We start from the raw sequence: 22,105 nt of genomic DNA on the forward strand, positions 1-22,105 counted from the left end.
ACTTTAAAACCCTTTTAAGTCATCCCCAGCTATAACAAACACAGATGTGGTTTCATCATTGTATTGTTAACACTGCTGTTTTATATTATCATGTGAATTCTTTTGTATTTCATCTTATTCCTATCTTTCACATTTATTCTTCCTCACTTCAGTGATATGTATAAAATGTATCTTGTTTGTATTCTTTTGGTGTGTGTATCATGTTCCTTTTTGTGTGCTGTTGAGGGAAATTATGAAAGTATGAACTGGTGTTATAAGAATGTTTTGATGGCTGACTACGACAGATTTGGCCCATGTACCCTGAACTATTTTATTTTTCAGTGATGATTTTGATTACCTACTTATAATTGTAGTACTCCTGAAATCAAAACATTATTTTTCTACTGTAAAGAAATATAGACATCATGTGTAGGCCATGTATCAAAATATTTAAAAATAAAAATAAAATGTTTATTGTGTCTACACAGTGTGTCAAATGGTGTATTACCTGTTAGCTTTTGATGGCGTCATGGTGATTTGGTGGTGGATACTGAACGCAGAAGAAGATGCCCATCAATGATAACAACAAGGACCCTGAAAGAGATGATTATAATTTTGTTCAAGTTGTGAAGTGTTACAAGAATAATTATCCTTTTGATCCGTCTGCCACATCACATCAAAGTAAAAAAAAATCCATAATTTAATACAACAGACATGAGCAAGTGTTTATCCAAGATGGAAATCAGAGCATTAATTACATTTTTAAAGTTTATTCCTTGAACACTTAATCAAAGATTGGTTTTATAGGCGTGTAAAGATGTTATTTGGAATATAAAGGAACCTGAAATAGAAACTTATGAATGTCACAACACATTAAAACAGGTAGCATATAGGATTGTGTGTGACTGATATAACTTCAACTTATTATACCCCAAGTTGCCTGTTTATAGGTAATTGTTACAACTAGCTACTAGCTACAACTAAAATGAATGCAGTCTTTAAAGTCCAAATATGCAGGTCCAAATTCTACTAACTCAACATTATGGCAATTTGGGAGTTTGTAATGTTTTTCACCTGTGTTTCGTTATAATGAGGAGATTACGCTTACATGTTGTACATGCTACTCTTAAAATTGAGAGTACACAAAGTAGGCCTATAAAAACATTTGGCAAGCAAATTTGGCAACTGTCTGTCTGAAAAACGAAAAGAAGTTCTCACAACAGGCTATAAATGCATACACGAGAGCCGTATTACATCTTCATTTTTTTGCTTTTTGGAACCTTATTCCATTAATGTAACCATTATCCTCACAAAACGTAATACAAAACGTATTAATGTATTAGTTATAAAATGAGTAGTGTTTTACGACAGTGTCGCAAATCAAGTTGTATTCCACTCAGAGTACTCCATGGAAACTAGCACGCAGATTGAGTTTTGTGTACACTCTTGGGTAAGTTTATTATCTTCACCGTTTAATGTGTAACTTGTGTATGTATGGCCGTGTACTTTAATTATCTCTAATACTCACCACCTGCAGAGTGACAGCAGAGTGCGGACTGCTAACGTAGCACTTTTGATAACGTTAGCTTAACTGCTAGCAAACTCTAGCTAACATACAAGCTACAAGTGCAGCGAACCAAAAACAGCCGTTGAGATTTGTGTAACATTTAACGGCAAAGTCAGCATGGTTTAGTGTGTTCAGGAAAGCTTTGTAACTGAGACTGCTATCATGTCCGTCAGGGAGCTAACAGCTACGGGCAGCTCGGACAGGGACATGTGGAGGACCAGTCATGTCCCCGGCTCTCTGACATTACTCCTTTACAAAACCAGGCGGTACGGGCTGTCTGCGGTGGCGGAGGTCACACCGTGGTTATCTCCGGTAAGATACTATTTGTTTCTACAATGCACGTTTCGTCCGAAATTCACACACATACATAAGCCCCTGTTCGCCTTATTACATGTTTTCAGCAATGTGAGTCAAGTCTGACCAAAACAGATCATGTGGCGCCCCCTCATGGCTAAATAGGCTTATTGTTGATGATGCTGACTATTACACTTATGTGTCAAGAAGCAAGAAAAATGTGTTTTTCTAAAAAACAAACAAACATATACAGCCGAAAGAAACATACAACACATTAATGGTGTTTTAAGACTTTATTTCAAATGTATTATAAATTGTGCCGCAAATAGTAAAAGATAGAAACTGAATGTACTTATTTCTTTCCTCATAAAATACCGATTTTCTCATCTTAGAAGGGTATAATCAGTTGCACACAGCATGAAGGCAAAACTTCCTCATCTCCTTCTGACTCCAAGCTACTTTTTCATTGTAATGTCACTGTTGAAAACATCTATTTTTCTTGTGGTTTTTTTTAAATGCATACTAACATAAATGTCTTTGTTTCCAAATGTGTGTGGTGTATGTTGTGCTGGACAGAGAATGCAGAGGTGTTTGTGTGCGGACAAAATGACAGAGGCCAGCTGGGACTCGGACACAATGCAGACATTCCAACTTTTCAGCTCTGCCACAGCCTGAACCAAAGGGTCGCAAAAGTAGCCTGTGGTTGGGATTTTACTCTTCTCCTCACTGGTGGGTACCCCTCAAATACTAGTGGGATTTAGAATATATAAATATCATTGATTGTTGACATTTTGCTACCTTAAACTAACAGTATACTCTCTTCTAGCACCACGCTTACTTGCTGATACTATTTACTTTTTTTAGGCAGTACAGAAGGCAGTAACTCTAAGGCTGTATGGTCAATACATTGTGTTTTTTTTCTTACTTTGATACATTCAACCCTGCATTGATACAACTGAGTTTAGTTGTCTGATAAAACAAATGCCTGCTTGTGATAACATGAAAACCTTTCCAATATCTGCATACATGACGTCAATGCAGCATTAGACTCACAAACCAGATGGTCAGGGTTGTCCTCAATTCAGCAACAGCTGGAGGGCGCTCATGCAGACAATTTCTCCCTGAGGAAACACCCTCCTTTTATTCTGTAATCTTGCAGACTTGAGGGCCTTCTGCAGAACTTGCTAATGTTAAAAAAGTAAATGACAGAGGAAGATTTAAACTACCTTCCCCCATCCAAATATTTTAGTGTCTTTTATTTATAGAGACGTTTCTTTTTTCTTTCTTTCTCACTTACAGATTGTGGTCGAGTACTGGCATTTGGCTCTAATGCATTTGGACAACTGGGTGTTGGACAGAAAGTCACACATTCTTCAGATCCACTTGTTGTTGAGGTGAGCACATGAGTGGGTTGTATTTTACTTACTTTAAGGAATACAAAATAGCTACTTTTACATTGGTGTTCCTTTTTTTTAATTAATCCTTACTGATCAAAGCTGCTACAATCCAACTTCTCCTCACTTTCATTGAAGCAGATGTAACTTTGCTGTTTATCCTCAGAGTCTGAAGGAGCCAGTGGTGAGTGTAGCAGCAGGTCTCAGACATTCGCTGGCTGCTTCTGGTGAGTATGCAACAAAAACTGTATTTTCATTAACCTGTCAAACCATAAATTCCTATCCCTGTTCTGCCTTCAGACTCAGGCTGTGTATATCAGTGGGGACGGGGTCTTTTCAGTCACGCTAAGAGAGCAGTCGGTCAGCAAGCTGTTCCATCACACCTCAACTCCACAGTGCCCTGTCTGGTACCAGGTCAGACCACAAAGCTGTTGGGCCTTACCTGATTTACAATGCCTCTAATGACTGATAAATGTGACCACATTTTTGTGCCTATGTTGCAGGTCTAGATCAGAAGACCTCACACATGGTAACTGCAGGCTCAGTGCACTGTGTGTGCCTCACAGGTATGACACTGGCATATTTGACAACCAGTGTGCTGTGTTCATGCAGTTTTTTGGGGGGGATAAATATAAAGAATGTCGTTGACACAGGCAACAAACAAGGCAGCACTTCATTCATTGTTTTTGATAATGTTAAATGTATCTGATTTACTTCCTAGAATAGTGCAAACAGATCAGCCTTTAAAAAGTGCTGAGCTTCAGTCCCTTTTTAATCTCTTAACAGTTTTATTTATGCTACACTTAAAGGTTAAAGAAATAGAAGACAAACAATAGTGACACCTTTTAATTAACCTTTTTTAATAAGTGACACCTACTAGTTACTGCTCTACCTATCTGTTGTTGCCTTTGCTGGATAAATAGTAGTGTCACTCTTGTTGTGTGCAGGAGACGGAGATTTGTTTCTGTGGGGAAGCAACAAGCATGGCCAGCTGACCACTGCAGAGCCTTTCCTGTCCTCTCCCATGCTTGTGAAGCGTCTCGGTGGAGAGAAAGTTGTCCGTGTGTGGAGCGGCTGGACACACATTGTTGCTCGAACAGGTGAAAAACTTAAAAACACATATTTTGTCTGTAATGTTTACCAGTTGTAAAATGACTTAAAAGGCAGTTGCAGTATCTAAATATAGTCATTTTTCAGAGTCTGGGAGAGTGTTCACATGGGGCAGAGGAGATTATGGACAGCTAGGCAGACTACCATCAACTAGTCAGAACCCGGAGCGGAAGTCAGCAGGTCCTTCAGCACAAGATGGAAGCCAGAGGGCTTGCCCACCTGCAGAGGTTAAAGCACTTTACGGAGCAACACAGGTAAGACTAAATATTGTGTTTTACAGGAAGTGTTGTCATTGTTGCCGTCGTCATCATGTTTTAGCAGGTGCAATGTTTGTTAGTCCAGCAGGGGGCAGCAGATAACCACTTACAATAATAAAACCAACAGCTGAGGGTTGTGTTGTATGAGATGAGACACTGCCACTGAGTGAGCAGCAGGCCCACTAAGAGAAGGTTCTCAAGGATTAGAATCACTAGAGCTTGCGCGTACAGCACACACACACACACACACACACACACACACACACACACACACACTCCCAGAGGTCCACTTACGTTCAGTGAAGGCGGACGTCTCTTCTCCCATAAGGGCAATTACGTGTGAGCATGACGTGATTGCAGCAGTTAACCTGGAGTCTAAATGGCAGCGGTATGGTCGGAGATCGTTGCCAATAAAGTAGATGTCAGGGACGGGCAAGGGCAAGCTCTGGATCACTCCTCCGCTGAGCACAGATCATTGCAGCAGCGCTGGCGTATGTCAAGGCGTAGTCATCTTGTGTGTGTAAAGCTAGAGGCAAGATGGATTAGCTGAGTGGACTATGAATCTCCCAGCCAACCCTACCACGTTACACCTCCTCACAGAGTACATTTACACCCACAGAGTCAATATTTAGTAAACTGTCACATTTTTATGAGGCCAATGAACATTAACAGTGTGATAAATTATGACCTGTTTGTGGTTCAGTCGCTGTGTTTGTGTTCATGGTTTGCCACAGCTGTATACTTTATTTAAAAATGTTGTTTTATCAGAGCAGTTCAAACTGTATTATCAAGGATTTATTTACATTTCAATAACTTTTATCGGACTAAAACTGATGAAGCGCTAACAAGCTAATCTAGCATTTAGAGAGCACTCTGATCTTTGCAGACATCAGGATCAGAACTTAAATTGTCCCCTCAGCTCCTGTCGCAGGTTTTAAGGGGCGATACTGCAGAAAAAAGGCCATTAATTTGTAAAAGGATTTGAGTCAGCAAAAGCAGGCACTCCTGAGACAGTTGCACTAACTGCTCAGGACAGCACAGCAGTGTGTTCTAGCTTTTATGAACACTTCCCTTCAGTTCTCTGCTTCCTGGTGATGCACCATGGAGCGAGGGTGTTACAGCATCTCATGTATTTACAGAAAAAAAAGATCACCCCTAATGTTTTTGCTTTTGGTGCACTCATGTTGCATGCAGTTTTGAATAAAAGTTAGATGACTACATCTTGACACATGGCATTTTATTTCAGAGCAGCTTCGGTTACAAAATATCTCAGTATCCATGTTGGCATAACAATTCTTGGATATGACATTCTTAAAATTGTCCGTCTGCTCTAAACATGCATTTTAAACACTTTTTAAATCCTTTTCTCGACAGATCGCCTGTGGATCAGAACATAACCTCGCCATTGTAGGTGAGTGTATTCTCTCAAAAGTCTCCTTATATTTTCTTACGCTTTTCTTCTCATGCTCAAAAACTATTAATAATATGCCAATATCAGAAAATGTAATGATGCAGGAAAATAGGTAAGCATAGATTTGGAAGGTTTTACACAAAGCACTGGAAATGCACAACGAGGAAAAGAGGTTTCTGAGCAAATTAAGCAAAAATAGTCTGAACTTATTGGTTTAAGTGCGTGCAAGCATCTGAAACAAGAGACTCAACTTTTGACCTGGCATGAACGTGGCACTAACTGCATAAAAGAAGGGAATACACAGAGGCACAGCTCAACTGTTTCAAGTTATCCTCCTCCCTGTACTAAAGAGTTAGTGAGGCAGCGGTCTAATACATTACAGTTAAACATCAGTGTGAAATATTAATCCTTCTGGTAATGCTGCAGAGGATTTCTGAGGTCAGCTCACTGCTCTGTGGCCTTTGCATCAGGAAGTAATTACAGCACAGTTAGATGGGTATCACTGACAGAAGCAATTACTTGAACAAGCCTGTAAAAGAGCTGAATTAAGCACACACACATTCACATTCATGTTTCTCCAGTTGCAGTGTGTTTGGAGTCTCTCTTTGTGCACATAAGAACAAAACAAAGACATCACAGTAACATCCCTAAAGAAAACTTAACAAACAAAAAAATATCTGAGTGTTTGTAATTTCCTCGTCAGAAGAACGAAGATATTACATTTGCTTAGATTCTTTGCAGGCTTGCCAGCAGTCTCCTGCTTTCCCGTAGTGACCCGCTTGCACTTTAAAACATTTTGGAAGTAAAATCTTTTGCATTAAATTTTGAACACTGGCCCAGTTTTTTACAGCAGCATGAATAAAAATACCGCACATGAACATTGAAACACGAGCTCAGCGGCTCCATTAGACAGGAAACGCTTGACATCGCTGGTATTTCTACATGCAAATGGCCTTCAACTTTGAATGTTCTGACCAATTTACAGTTAACTGGATATGCCATTATAATTAGGAAATTGTTAATGCAGGCTGTCCATCATAATGACTCTCACAGAGCCCTGCTCTGTGCTTTCAAAAGTTCAGTTATATGATGAGAAAGCATAACCAGTAAAGGGAGAGCTCAGTTGAACCTGGTGCACCTCCCTCCTGTGCCATGCTCTCCTCTTTTCCTCCTCCTGTCTGGAGCACAGTGGCAGGAGCAATGAAATAGCAAAACAGGATTGGAAGCAGAGACCTGAGTGCTGCTATTTCTGGTGCTGAAGTAGGTCAGGCAGAAAGGAACGGAGAGCATTGCATGCTGCTACTCATGATATCTGTTGCCTGCTCAGCTTTTGCCCATTTGCACTTGAGGAGTTCTCCTCAAGTATGAAATTCATCATCGGTGGTCAAGGTGGGGCCAAAGACGCTGTGGGCACAGCTCATCCAATCTGAGGAAAGATTTTGTTAATGTGAACATTTTAAACTCTACAGGCTTGTAAAGATAAGATGCTGCTTTAAGTCGTATTGAGATGTGAGTCATGCTGGAACAAAAAGACGCCTGCTGCAGACTGCATCACTGTGGTGTTGTTAATGTAGTGTGAGATTTTACATTTTCAAGTGTCAAAATTGTAACAATTTGTTCACCAAGAAATGGCTTTGGGTGTCTTGATTTTTTAGCCGTTTTTTGTGCAGAATATTCTGCAGGCACTTTGTTGCCATGGAAACACTGATGTGCTGTACTCCAGTCAGTGAGTCCATGAATTAAGCTCAAAATAAGGCTTTTTCACCCAAAGAACAGAACGATTCAACACATTAAATGATGTAACCAGGATGTTTACTTAATCAAAGACAGAGTTATAAAAACATGCAGTGTGTTAAAAATCTGGCTATGTGTGTTTTTAATGCTTAAGCCATATCCTGCAGAATCTCACACTGACATAATCTGCTGGGTGATATCTTTGTCATTAACCGACGAAAGCATATGTGTCACACGACAAATCCGAATCTTTTGATGTCACCGAGACGAGCCAGTCACGAACACAGACAAAAGAAGCCCCACGATGTGAAACACATGAAACAAAAGCACGAGAGACACACACACAACTGCAGGACGGGGAAAGCTTGAGGATGTGTTACCCTTGAGAAAGCAAGCTCGCTTCTGTTGCCATGGCAATGGAGCCTATTAGGTAACTGTGTTGCCATGGCACGTGTCTCCGCGGTGATGCAGACCTGACCACACCCACCAACACCTCACCAGCTGTGAAGAGCAGGGAGTCTTTATTACTGGCTGCGTGTCAGCGTTGGGAAAAGAGAGGCTGCGCGTGTGTGTGTGTGCGTGCGTGTATGTGTGTGTGTGTGTGTGCTTGCATGCCTTTTGTTTTTTTTGTTTTTTGCTCCCAGACTTTTTTTTTTCTCTCCATGCTGCTAATTTTAGCCTGCATGGTACGGTGCTACAGCCCAGTCTCTCTCCTGTCAGCTGCACTGACCCCCGACCCCTCTCCTTTTCAGGGGGGAGCCTCCTCTCCTGGGGCTGGAACGAACACGGGATGTGTGGAGACGGTTCACAGACCGACGTCCTTCAGCCACAGCTCGTTTCTGGGCTCAGACCTTTTCTCATTGGCTGCGGAGCTGGACACTCTATGGCCGTGTGTGCTGAGACGACTGACTCAAGACAAAACTCTGCAACAATTCCACTTCAGTAACATTAAAGCAGGACTATTAAATTCAGCATGTTGCACTCTGATACATGAGAAACAATGAATTTGAGAATGTACTTATTTATGTACTTGATTTGTGCCTGTTCGGTGGCAAAGTCTGCATACAGTTACATTAAGTGCCTTTGATTATACAGTTACTTTCATCTTCTAATGGGCTACCTGAGCTCCTTGAAAGGGTCAGACTTCAAACTGCAGTCGTAAATGTAGCCGTGTGGTTGGACACAGGCTGAGTTATATCACAGGAGGACGGAGGCCATCATTTCTCTGACCAGCCCGTCACTTTGATGGACATGATCGGGGCCGATGGCTTTGCAGGACATGGCCAATGCCTATGGCTCCTGGTCCACCTGCCATGTGCGTCCTCCTGACTGAGGCCGTTATGGATCATGTGAGGAATGGGCTAGACCGGTGCTATAGCTCCATCTTCCCTGTGTCAGCGGTTTTATTGCTGTGATCCTGAGTGTCGGGAGGCCGTCAATCTCTGCGCTTCATACTGAAAATCTCTCTGCAATCGTATGATTTACCACTAACACTGTATTTTTATTCCTGGCCACTGTCCATCACTTGTTTGTGTTCTTGTCAGTCTGTGTCATATTCTTTGACGTCCTGTTGCTCTCATTTGCACCACTTTCACACTGTATACGACGTTAATCCCTCTTGGGGGAAGTTCGTCCGCTGCGTTTGACCCAACTTACATATTTATAAGCTGTGGGCGCCCGCACTGCAGCAAACGGGGACCAACTGCAGGTCTGAAGTCATTGCTGTGGTCAAGGGTAATGGCAAGACCAAGAGCGGCTCATGGGTGGTATTTATGCAATTTATTTCACTTTTTTATTTAAAACGTTTTATTTATGCAAATTCAATATAAATCATCTGAAGTAATGCAATAATGGACGTTTGATTAATGTGCTTTTACCTGGATTACTTTGAAAAAATAAATCAACACTCGTTGAAAAATGATAATTTCTGTGTTTTTTTTATTTATCACTATTTATTGTACAAGCCTGAACTGTTCTCGTCAAAAAAGACACAAAAAAATCCCTAAACAACAAACCAATCAAAACGATCACCGAACACCTTATTGAGATAACTAACCACAAAATACAGTGTTCAAAACACACACTCTGAAGTCTCACTAAACGGCACACAGTAGTTGCCTTTTTGTTGTGTAATTGAATTGTTCAATGATAATATCTGTGTGTGTGTGTGTGTGTGTGTGTGTGTGTCGGACAATGACCAGCACACTGTCCCCCCCCCATTTGTGCTCAGCTCTGTTGGCAGAGTCAGACCTGCTGTTCCTGACTGCACACAGATCTCAGTGGGCTGTTGGCAGTGTGTTTGCAGTTGTTTGGTAAAAAAGTTGGTCCCTTTTCACAAACTTTTCTACACAAACAGTGAAGATGTACTCTGCACTCAATGGCTCTCCTGTTTGTATTTAAGTAGGTTCGCTCATTGCTCGCCCGTAGGAGCGTATGGGGGTCCTTTTTGTATCTGTGTGCTTTCTGAAAACTGAACTTATGCTGGTGACTGATGACTCATTTAAATAAGCATACATTCATTCATCATGTCTGTGTAGCTATACTAACATGATGAATGGTGAGAACAATTTGCATAACTGAGGCACTTGTCCAGTATAATGAGTGCAATGATTTGGCATTGGTAATTATTATACAATAATATATAAATAAGCATGTGTGCAAAAAAGAATCTACATGATTGTCAATAAAAATGTAAATGTTACATGAGTTTGTGTATTTAATATATAAGCTGTTAATGTGAATCAAAGTTTGGCTACATATGAATATATGTAAACATTCAATTAGTGTTCATTGTTCCTTTATAAATAACCCTTAAATAAGATTTGCTAAACCATTTACATTGTTAGCTAATTCCTAACTGCACACCGTTTTAATGCCTCATCAATACAAGGTAGAGGTGGTGTTTTTTATTTAAGTATGACCTTTTCTTTTTTGTGGATGTTATCTCTTTGATGCCTGAAAACATATCAAAGGAATGTAAAAAGTTCACCGGTGCAAAACAGTGTAAAAGTCTACAAAGATGTGACCATGACAGTGCAAAGTTAACAAGTACTTTTTTTTTTTTTTTTTTTAACTGTTTCGTCTGGCTGACATGACAAGTGACAGGTTTTTGCTTGAGGAGCCGGGCGGGGCGGGGGGAGGGGGGGGAAGGGGGGCGTTGGTGATTAAGATCGGAGCAACATTTTTTTTTTCTTTCAACAGAAGAAGCACACAGATATTTGATGATCACTCAAAAAACATTGGTACACACAACTTCAGCACACAAAAAAGCGTATTTACAGCACTGGCACACACCAAAAATAGGCACACAAATTACAACACAGTAACCAGTCACAGATACTGAGCTACATAAGGCTTGACAACAAAACTTCCTCAGTGCTACATCTATGCTGAGTTTGTGATGCACAGGTTGTCACTGTCACACCCATTTAAAAATACTAAGTAATACACACAACAATGCTACAGCGCTATCAGGTGGGTGATGGGCCGTTATGGGTCATACACATAGTGGTTGGTACACCATGGTTCATAACACAAACTGACTCTGTTGGTGGTCTGCTCCGGTGCTGTCGCTGGGTCTCTATAAACATATAAAAAACAACAAATAAATTACTACACAAATTATGTATACTGGTGGAGATGATGGCGATGATGGACACCTCTGAGGTGCAGGGAGAGGTGGGACATGACACTAGCTTGGAGAGTAAAGAAAATGTGCTCCGTTAGTTCCTCATGGTAAACCCATAGTTTACCATGTATATCCCATGCTTAGCCAAGGCATCAGACAACGATGTACTGTCTGTGTGCAGAGGTTGGACTCTGAGTCGGTTAATAAACATGCCCGATCATGCTGCGTTTTTACACGTTGATGTACAGTAGTCAGTCATTGTCATGCGTTTGTATACTCTGCGTCATGCTCTCACAGTCACCTCGTTTTTTTTATGCTCTCTTTGACCCGGCACAGGTCGAGGGTCAAACAGCAGTAGGAAGAAGGGAAGTTGTATGTATGCATGTGCAGTTGAATAAAAACGGAGTCTAAATGCTCATTGAGTATAAAATTTATTTCATGCAAGGACTTATATTTACATATTTTATTTGAATACTTTTCTGTTGCATAAATGTAAAATACATGCATTTACCTTTCCCCAAGTAACCCCACATCCCAAACTGTGTCGTAATGATTTTTTTTTTTCACTTGAATTGCATGAGCATATAATTCACCTGCATCTGTTCACATCAAATTATCACAAGGTTTTTTTTTTTTTTAATATATAACGTCCATCAATTACCACAAGAGACATGACTCGAAATGTGAAAATCTGCTCTTTCAGAATAAAAACAAAACTCTGATGACTTGCTATACTTATATCTTCTTCTAGAAGTTAACATTTTCTGATTGGTCAACATAGAATTTGTTAAAGTGCCCTGAAAGAATTGTGCATAATTATTGGGACAGTATCAATACATGTACCAGTAACAGTATTGATGTGTTAAAAATAAAAGACATTCATACAGCAGGAGTCATCGTGACGTCTCTGGCTGATCGTAGCTTCATTTGTTTTGGCTCTGTAGAGTTGCCTGGTCCCCTTTAATAGGATTTTGTGCTTTATCATATTTATACTATAAAGTCTGTTCTTAGCTGGTTTGGAGCTATGTATCCTCCTACAGGTTAAATGTATGTGTTGGATAGTGTGTTAATAACCAAATGGGTATTTTTACTGTCATTAAGGTTACGAGGGTGGTGCAATAAGTATAAGATGCACCCTACAAAATAAAGCTTTCGTCACACTGTTATGAGCATGGTATAAAGTGTGTAGATGCTACACTAGGAGAACTTATGTAAAATCATGTTAATTTGTTTCTCACTAACTTTGCCTCACCAGGTATGAAGGCACCGTTGTTTTACACTTATGGCCTTACTTTAGGCATCACAGCACTTATACGTCGCTGCAGGCTTTTGATACTGTTTAAAAACTCGTCACTACTTGTAAATATATTTGTATAAAACTATTTATGCTCATAACAGCATTAGTTGGCTTTATAACAAATTGTTCAAGTTAAATCACGCTATTTTAGTCGGAGGCCCCAGTCAAATAAGTACAAGAAAATAATGAATTTTGGGGAAAGGCAAAGAATGGCAGCTACATAAAAATCTCTGCTATGACTGAGTCTCTTGTAAAGCTCTCTCAAAATGCATAAAACATGACAAAGCTTTAGAAGCTTTTGAAAGAAAAAATGTTTTCTTTTTTTTCTTACAGGTACTGCGTTACAGTTAGCTTCTTGTTGAACATAATTTCTCATGCACTTCATGCAAATAAACAAACAGTTTTAGATTTGTCGACATTAGATGTATCCATTATTAGTATCATAGGAATTGTCATCATCTCCCTATTACATTGGACATCATGAACATCAGGTTCAATAATTTTTCGATGGCCACTCGGGTAACATTGAGCCTGGTCTGATTGCACTTTCAGAATGATAACGTCTCTACTTTGCAACGTACAAAGCACTTAATAGGAGTTCCCTTAACAGCTGGCAATGATACCTTTTGGATATGTTTAAAAGCCATGTGTTGTTAATGTCCAGCATTTGTTCGCAGGGGTTACATCTTATGAAAATTTCTTTCACAAAATTGTAAAAAGCAGATGAGATAGAAGTTATTGGCAGAAGAGTGTGCGAGATCAAAAGCAACAGAGCAACAGGCAATGATGTAAACACAGGAAAAGAGGGGGGTTAGCCTGTGGTAGAAGTAGAACAGTGCTTTGTGGGCAACTGAGGTGACCCATGCAGAGTGGCATGTGCCGATGTTTTCTAGTCTAGGATATGATGACACACCCAAGGAGAACACTTGGGAAGCTTGAGTATCAGCACAGTTGAGATACAGTTTTCCAGAAAAATAAAGAAATAAAAATGAGAAAAGCAGGAGCGAAGTGTAAAAGCAAAAATCTGACAGGAAGGATAAGAAGGAGGAGTGTGGACTGGCCTTCCAATGGCATTGTGTCTGCTACTCAACCATGCTACATAATGGATGGGATGGGAGAATGTGAGTGCTGCATTAGACAGGGTGGGCTGCAGGGCAGGGCGGACACTGAGGACACTCCAGAGGCATCCCCGCTCATGCCAGACATGCTGTTAAGGCTCCAAGGCTTTTCATAACCTTCAGTTGAAAAACAGAGAACGTTCTGAGTACACTGCAGCACTGAATCCACGACAAACCTAGTTTTGGTGTTCCTCACTGGTTATACTACACCTGTTGCTTTCTTGTTTTTGTCTCCAAAGAAACAGGTCAACACAGACTTGAAACAGATTATTATTCTCCATGCATTGAGTGCATCAGGAGTACAACAGCATGCACCGGGTGGTACTGGAATGGTTTGGAGTATAACACTATAAAATACTTGAAAAGGTAGGCACTCTCAGGCAGGGGATGTGTTCTCAGCTACAGGTAGAATTTATACTGTTGTGCTGGCTGCACACACAGCTGGAGACTAAGAGGAATGTTTTATAGATTTTATAAAGAGATAAAACAAATAAAAAGGATTAAAATCTGGTATTAAAGTGTACAAATCGGTATATTTGAAATTAGCCTTCCTCCATTTGTGTTGTGCTCCTTCACCATACTGATAGCACCCATCAGCAAGACACTTCATGCATCGTTATGGTCAAGAGCAATGTACTCATAAGTCCGGATCCTGCATGGTATTTATCATTAAACACATATACATACATGGTACACACATAGCACATAAAACACTTTCTTAGGCATGTAAGACAACACGTTCTAGATCATAGAAATCTCGAAAATAGCTTTCTTACTCTTAAATAGATAGTGATATTACATTATGCATGGTATCAAAAAATATATTATGTAGATGTGGACAAATATTGACATTTGTGGTGATTGTGCTTGGCCTGAACAGATGCTATTGTGACTTGGTATATATACATTTCCCAAAGGGATGATTGAGGAGAAGCAGTTGCTGTGAGTGTGTGAAGGTTGTAAAAAGAGGTTTGCAGTTGTGTATTTGTGTGCGTTTGTGTGTGTGTGTGTGTGTGTGTGTGTGTGTGTGCGTGTGTGCCTTTGAAAGACTGAGGTGTAACACTCAGCAAAGAGAGAAAAAACACATATCCTGTCTACGGTCTACAGGGTGTCAGTGTCTTACAGGGGCCTGTGATTGGCTGTTACTGTACGTACCCCTCCTCACTCTGCCCCCTGTGTGGTTGGGGCGTTCAGCAGTGGTGACCAGGAAGCAGGGCCGCTCTCTCTCGCTGGGGCTGAAGATTTCCTCCGGCGATATGGCCTGGTCTATATGAGGGCAATCTTCGTTGGCCAGAGCTGCGTTAGCTGCCTCACCGTTCAGCTTGGAATCTTATAAGAAAATCATAAAGAAAAGAAAAACAAACGAAAAAAATCTGGTTTCACATACCAGCTTTTTTCTGAAATTCTTCAATACATCTTCAGTTTTCACGTTATTCTACTTGAATGGCCACAGGGATTAACTCGATACAATAATACCATATTTACTGTATAGCTTCTGTCCTGTTTGTTGTGTACTCTATTTCTTGAGAACAAACTGCATCAAAGGTCAATATGTCTTGGCATCATTAGCACCAGAGGATTTCAAGACGAAGTCAAGTAACTCTGGCTTCTGCTTACATTTCCTTAATTGTATAATCACAAACTCTCTGTTGGTCTTAAGAGACTGAATCACTGCATTAAGACTTACAAAATCAATAACCAGATTACTCACGGTCTGTCTCAATCCTTCTATTCTCCTATCCAAAAAAATATGCTTTTCATCTCATATTTTATTGATCGTTTTTGGTGGAAAATGTCTGAATCATCAGCCAATTGAATCGTGGGAATGAACAAACAATGAAAGAGCCGAACAGCGATACATGATGAGACAACGATACATCAGAGGACTTGTCGTCTTTGTTTCTTACCTTGAAACTTTATCTCGAAAACGTCGTCATGTGCGATGGGGCTCTGAGGCTGGGAGCTGATGCTTGACTTACAGAAGTTTGGAGAACCTGGTTGGGGTGCCCGAGGGATATGCCTATTTTTTTTCTTTGGTAGTTTCTGTTTTGCCATGGCCAGCGAGTAATACATTCCAAAGTTGTTGACAATCACAGGGACAGGCATGGCGATGGTCAGCACACCTGCCAGGGCGCACAGAGCTCCGACCAGCATGCCGGAGGTCGTCTGAGGGTACATGTCTCCATAGCCGAGGGTGGTCATGGTCACCACAGCCCACCAGAATCCGATCGGGATGTTCTTGAAGTGTGTGTGGTCGCTGGCTCGAGGGTCGTTAGGGTTAGCTCCAATCCGTTCAGCGTAGTAGATCATAGTAGCAAAGATGAGGACACCGAGAGCAAGGAAAATGATCAGGAGAAGGAACTCGTTGGTGCTGGCCCTCAGCGTGTGGCCCAGCACCCTCAGCCCAACAAAGTGACGGGTCAGCTTGAAGATACGCAGGATTCGCACAAAGCGGACGACTCTCAGGAAACCCAGCACGTCCTTAGCTGCCTTGGACGAGAGTCCGCTGAGGCCGACCTCCAGGTAGAAGGGCAGGATGGCCACGAAGTCGATGATGTTTAGGGCATTCCGTATGAAGTCAAACTTATTTGGACAGAAAGTTATTCGCATTAGAAATTCAAAAGTGAACCACACCACACAAACGCCTTCGATGTAGGTGAGGTAGGCCGCAGTCTCAGTCTCCTGGTAGGTGTGCTCCACTGTGACGTTGTCCACGAACTCAAGCTCAGTGCGGTTGATGATGGGGTTGAAGGCCTCGTGGGTCTCCAGGCAGAAGGTAGTGATGGACACCAGAATGAAGAAGAGCGAAGCCAGAGCCACCCACTGAGCAGGGAGTACATGGAGGATCCAGGAAGGGGACAGGGGAAGATGGGGAGGAGGGAGAAGGACAGAGAGGAGAAAGGGCACAGTAATTCATGCAGTGTAATCAAGCTCAACGACCCAATGGCAATTCTTAGCAAGACACAATGCAATCCAATCTAAGCTCTGAGACAGTGGCTTCTGGTTTGACAGTGACGGGGGCATTCACTCCCTCTCTCACTCCCCCCTGCTCTCCCTCTCCGCTCTCTACATGTGTTGATTCAGAAGTGTCATTGTAAAAGGGACAATCAATGCAAGCACACCGATCTTGCATCTCCTCCCTCAGCTGCATCTCAAGGTCATGGCACTTCAAGGGTATGCTCCATGCAGAATTACAAAGAGCCACCACCAGCAGCAGCAGGAGACAGGACATTAGTGCAAACCCCCATGACTAAATTTAGCCGAGGCTCTTCCCTTCATCACCGCCACCACAGTAGGCCTTCCCTACACAAGGTCATACCGTCCAGATGATCAACTCTTGGGAATCTCATTGAGCTGAGAGGCTTGCCGAGACTTTTATGAGAAACATATTTCCCTTAATGGCAAAAGTGTACTTTAGCCTTCGTTATGTATTGATTAGATGATCACATTTCATCACATTTGGGCGCTGATTATTCTGATGCATACTACATTGATGTAACAGATACAGCATGCTCTCCTGGGTATTGATTACAACCCCGAGCTCATGTTATCTTTCTCCGATCGTACTGCACTGGTGTACAGTGTGTGTCACCGCTCATGCACTTTACTGTAGCTTGGAGTAAACAGCTGCATCTTCAATGGGAGTCTGAAGTCAGCAGATCAGGGTTGTTGGAGAGGCAGACAGGAAGAGGAGATAGCTACTTAATCATCCTACGAAACACAAAAGTTGGATCAATAGCAGCTTGTTCGCGCACGAAGACGTCTTTAAGAAAGTGAGTGATGCTCTGTAGTGCGTCTCAAAGTAATGCACAGCATTGTTAAGCAGCTGGGAGGAGTAGTGAATGGAATCAGGGAGGAGGGAGGCATGTCTGGGCATGAGTGAGGTCTGACATATATTCCACCGAGCAAAAGGAAACCCAGAGTCTTAATCAGTCAAGTCCATTCGCAGTGTGTCACGAAGGCAAGCATGCAGCCATGATGGAAAACAGGCCCTCATCTCATCATCTCATCACTGGCAATTCATCGCATTGTGCCGAGGAAATCGCTGCTGTTTATGAATGTCTGCTTCCAATCCATGCTCGTGTGGTAGTCCAGAGGGAACCAGTGTGCTAGCAGAGACTACAGCACACAGGCTGACTTCTGTTCTTTCAGCAAGTCTGTCCTCTTTGTTCATTGAGACAAATCAGACTGAACAATGGGAACACATCACCAGTTTTCATGAAGATTAAGAAGATTATTATGATCTTACTGAGCGCAAACAAAATGTGAAGGGATTTAAAAACCCACAGAACCATTCACAGGCTGTTTTAATTGCAATGATTCTCCATCTTCATGAGCTGGTTCGTGTCCCCACTCAAATTGTATGTTTACAGCTGTTTGTTTTAGACATAAATACAGTGTTGACAAAAGGAGCATTGACATTTTAATGCAATCAAACACACACTACTTTCCAAGCCAATCGTCTCCAGCTTTTGTTTGTGCAGCTTAAGAGAGAATTGGTGTCAATTCTTGAGGCTTTAGTACAGTGTATGAGGTGTTGAGGGTTGCGTAATGTTGTTTTTGTCCACCCCCTCTACAGTATGTACTGTACAAAATAACAAGTACACACTACAATATTATACTAGCAAATCTATCACACAGTAAACAACCTGAGAAAGTAACAGATTGGAATCAACAGCGAAGGCTGGATAACCAACTAGGCACGGTCTGGGGGGCAATAAGAGCCACATATTGATTTGATTAATGAAGATATTTATTTGAGCGTCTCGTCGACCTGTTTGTAATTCACATTACGCATATTCCTGAATAGATTTGACTAAATGAGCTCAAACAAAGCAGCTTATGTTGCCTGTGCGCATCACAGTTAATTAACAGGGCCCTGTACAGATATTCTTTATTTTAAGTTGATGTCAAAAGCGCTGACATGTGTCGTGAATTGGTTTGAGGAACAGGAGGACGCGTGTCTCTCTAAAATGAAAATGATGGCCGGTTTTCTTAGTTTCCTGATCGTTAACTGAATCTTGGGTTTTGGACTGGAAGTTAACGGAGGCATTAGAAAGTCATAATGGGCTTTTTCTTGTACCAGCACACTTAAAAAGCCTCTTATCAGCTACTTTCATATCGACCGCAGATGCCTCCTGACACACCAGCTCTGCAAACATCCCACCCATCAAACAGTTAAACAAACGCTGCATATATCAGACCGCCTCTTACAGTAAATTGTGTCTTTGTGACAGTTAGAAACAGTGTGGCATGTACGGGGGGCGGGGGGTGACAGGCGATGATTCTTTGCTCCTTATTGGCTAATTCTCACTGTTGCTGGCAAACCACAGGCCTGCAGTGATATGCAGTGACAGGGTTTTCCACTGATGGATCCACTGTGAATAGAGGCTGTGATTAACTCTGAGGCTCACTTCTAATTAATCTTCCTTCCAGTCTTGGTGGAGCGCTGTCACTCCTTTATCTCTGCTTTGTCTCGCTCACTGTGAAATGTAGGACACGTCTGAGGAGTTTTCCCGCTTCGGGAAGTTTTCTCTGCATGCAGAACGTGACATTTGAAAATATGTGCTGGTGAAAAGACTTCCGCTAATGCTTCCTGTAGGAGTGAGAACATGTCAATACAGTTTACACTTGCTGGACTGAGCCTGATCAGTAATTACACCGATCAGTCTGCTACAGCTGTTAAAGCAGCGGGCAGCACAGCGGCCTTTGTAGGGAGCAGCGGTCAAAAAAAACAAAGGATCTGAAGGTGTAAAGTCATTTCATATTCACCGACGAGAGGCATTGTGCCCAGATGGAAAAGTGCCCATTATAAAGACCAAAAATGTCCACTCAAACAGCAACCTCATTTTTGTCTGGAGGTCTGCCACTGAAATTCTAGTGGTGCCAAAGATCTGGTTTTCTAATTTGTAGCTGACCCATTTAACCAAAGAGCCAGGCGTCCCAGGGATTCCTGTGTGCTGGAAATATCAATCCAAAGACCTGTTAGAGTCACTATTGGGGTTTTGTATCTTCTCCCAAGGAGAGTTGATTAGCGTGTGAAGTATTTTGAAAGATGAGGTCTTTGCCTGACGGCCCCCACCCCCACTCCACCATCATTCTCTCTGCTGTGGAGACCCCTAGGAGGGCAATTTCAAGGTCATCAAAAGCCCATCTGAACCTCCCAGGTCCATCAATCTTTGCTTCTCTCTCGGGGGACAAAGGCAGACACATTCACAGCCAAACTCCTGCCCATGCAGCTTTCACTCATTCATAACATTTTACAGTATTTTCTTCTAGCTCAGGATGTAACTCCTAATGAGGTGTCAGATCTAAAGTTCACAAAGCCATGAAAACATTAAAATGAACTCACCCTTGCATATTTGGAGGAGTAAGGGTCCTCAAACAGAGCCCAAACATGTTTCTGCCAGCGGCTCCACAGGCTTCCACTCCGGGCGTCATGTGTGTCTCCCTGCGCCAGCCTCCGTGTCATCTCATCCACATCATCCTCAGCATGCTCCGGCTCTGGCTCCTGATCCTCGTTCGCCAGGTCTAACAAGCCCCCCCCGCCGAAACTATCAAGGGCCTCCTCAGCCTCCCGGTGCTGGCGATAGGTCATCCAGCAGCATGGCTCCACGTCTGTCTCATCGATGCCCCAGAAGGCCAGCTCCTCCTCGTAGAGAGGCCCGCAGACATCAGCCGGGCAGTGCAGCTTACCTGTCCTGTAGTAGTTAAGAATGTGTGCAAACACGCCAGGGTGGCGATCGAAGAAAAACTCCTCGATCTTAGCGTCATAGTCAAAGTGGTTGGGAGCATCAGGCTCTGCCAGCCAGGACAAGCGAGTGCCAGGTAGGGTGCGCAGGGTGCTGCGGTATGTCTGATGTCTGATCCCTCCCACGTTTATCACAATGCGATCCTTGTCGTCGCTCAGGCCCATTGCGTCCCCTAAACATTTCTCCAATAAGTTCCCTTCATCGCAAAGGTAAGTCTAGGCGCACCGTGTCCCCATGCACAGCGGAGAGCAACAATTATATAAAGAAAGCAGCGCGTAAAAACAACCTGTCGTGTCTCACCAAGTATGAAAGAAAAGCTTAACGCGCATCAGGCTACATTCCCAATAAACCCTGCTATTTTCTACAATCACCTGCCATGCAACTGGAGGATCCTACACGCTTATAGCTGCCGGACTTACTGGAGGGTATAGAATCGAAATCCAAAAAGGATGGCAACCAATGGCATCACATCAAGAATGGACGTCACATCATCGCTACATCCAAGATGTCGAGATCAAAAGCTGGCATTGATCCACCTCAGCCAGCTCACTGGACTCCCCAAGTTGCTGTGATTGATCCGATCAGTTCCTGAGCAGGTTTGTGACTTTCAAAGCAAGGTGACTGCGGTGGTGCTGAGCGGACAGCGCCTGTGGAGACTCGGCTCTGCTTCCTTCTCTGCCTCCTCTGTTTGTTGCTGCCTACAGACTCACCTCCTTCACACCGACGCGCAGCCCCGCTCCTGCTCTGCGTTTAACGACGCTGTAGGCTGCAGCAGGTCTTTGTCTCAGCGGAGAGATGATGATCTCCTCCTCAGGGACTTTACCCTGTCATTCACACATTGCTAAGAAGAAAAAACATCCAGTCTATTTGCAGAGAGGGAGATGCTGGTTGTCTGTGCTGCGTGGTAACAAACAAAATTAGATGATGATGAGAGGGCGACAATCCTCCTCCAAAAAAACGCCCAAACTGCCTGTTATTCACACCGTGCCCAGCTCTGCTCTCGCATCACATGGAGCATGCCCAGTGGAGGAGCCTGCATTTGTTAAAACACGCTGTCAAGTTCTCCAATTACGACTGTTGAATTTGTCATCGCCGCCCAATTTCTCGTCTCCCCCCTCTCTCTCTCTCTCTGATCGCTCGGAGGGTTTTTGGTCGGTCAGCAGGGGCTCATCTTCCTCACGCACAGCTGGCTGGAGAAGGTGTGACCCTGGAGCCATGAACGCGCAGATCCGCCCATAACATCAGGAAGAGTCTGATCATTCTCACAGCTTCATGATTTACGCGATGTGATAGATCAGACTGCTCGTCTTGTTTACAGTCTGCTTGTGTGTGTCACTGCGCTGACAGAGGAGATTTGTGGAGAGAAACGGTTCAGATAATTACATGTTGTGCGCCACTCTTTTGTGCTGCACTTGATGTGTATGATAATTAGCCTCCACCTGTGTTTATTGTGCCAGCAGGGGGCGACATTGCTCACTACAAATAAGGTTATTTTGGGTCTCCTGTTGTTTCTATGTCTGTTATATGACGTGAGATCTTAACAAACTTTTCAGCCTAAAAAAAA

General features: G+C 42.5%; 2 protein-coding genes across 6 annotated transcripts; one reads left to right on the forward strand and one right to left on the reverse strand.

The window, feature by feature from the left end:
* The first annotated feature begins 1,376 nt into the window (after positions 1–1,376).
* Positions 1,377–10,413, forward strand: sergef (secretion regulating guanine nucleotide exchange factor). Its single transcript, XM_069687266.1, has 11 exons — positions 1,377–1,429; positions 1,720–1,858; positions 2,417–2,569; positions 3,140–3,234; positions 3,401–3,461; positions 3,535–3,648; positions 3,738–3,800; positions 4,182–4,334; positions 4,432–4,598; positions 5,976–6,012; positions 8,499–10,413. The coding sequence occupies exons 1-11, from the start codon at positions 1,388–1,390 to the stop codon at positions 8,690–8,692; spliced, it is 1,218 nt and encodes a 405-aa protein (XP_069543367.1). The 5' UTR covers positions 1,377–1,387; the 3' UTR covers positions 8,693–10,413.
* On the reverse strand, positions 5,829–21,661 carry kcnc1b (potassium voltage-gated channel, Shaw-related subfamily, member 1b). 5 transcript variants are annotated; one of them, XM_069687255.1, is made up of 5 exons: positions 20,142–21,661; positions 15,697–16,612; positions 14,945–15,118; positions 11,290–11,326; positions 5,829–7,438 (listed from the first exon to the last, which is right to left on the reverse strand). In XM_069687255.1, the coding sequence occupies exons 1-5, from the start codon at positions 20,703–20,705 to the stop codon at positions 7,387–7,389; spliced, it is 1,743 nt and encodes a 580-aa protein (XP_069543356.1). In that variant the 5' UTR covers positions 20,706–21,661; the 3' UTR covers positions 5,829–7,386. The 5 variants fall into 5 exon arrangements, with proteins under 5 accessions (XP_069543356.1, XP_069543358.1, XP_069543355.1 ...); XM_069687257.1 differs by lacking the exon at positions 11,290–11,326; XM_069687254.1 differs by having other exon boundaries at positions 7,365–11,326.
* Between the last annotated feature and the right edge of the window lie 444 nt (positions 21,662–22,105).

The sequence above is a fragment of the Semicossyphus pulcher genome, unplaced genomic scaffold (assembly GCF_022749685.1).
Source record: "Semicossyphus pulcher isolate SPU_LCO1_2020_fin unplaced genomic scaffold, fSemPul1.0.p SCAF_8, whole genome shotgun sequence".
NCBI classification, from domain to species: Eukaryota; Metazoa; Chordata; class Actinopteri; order Labriformes; family Labridae; genus Semicossyphus; species Semicossyphus pulcher.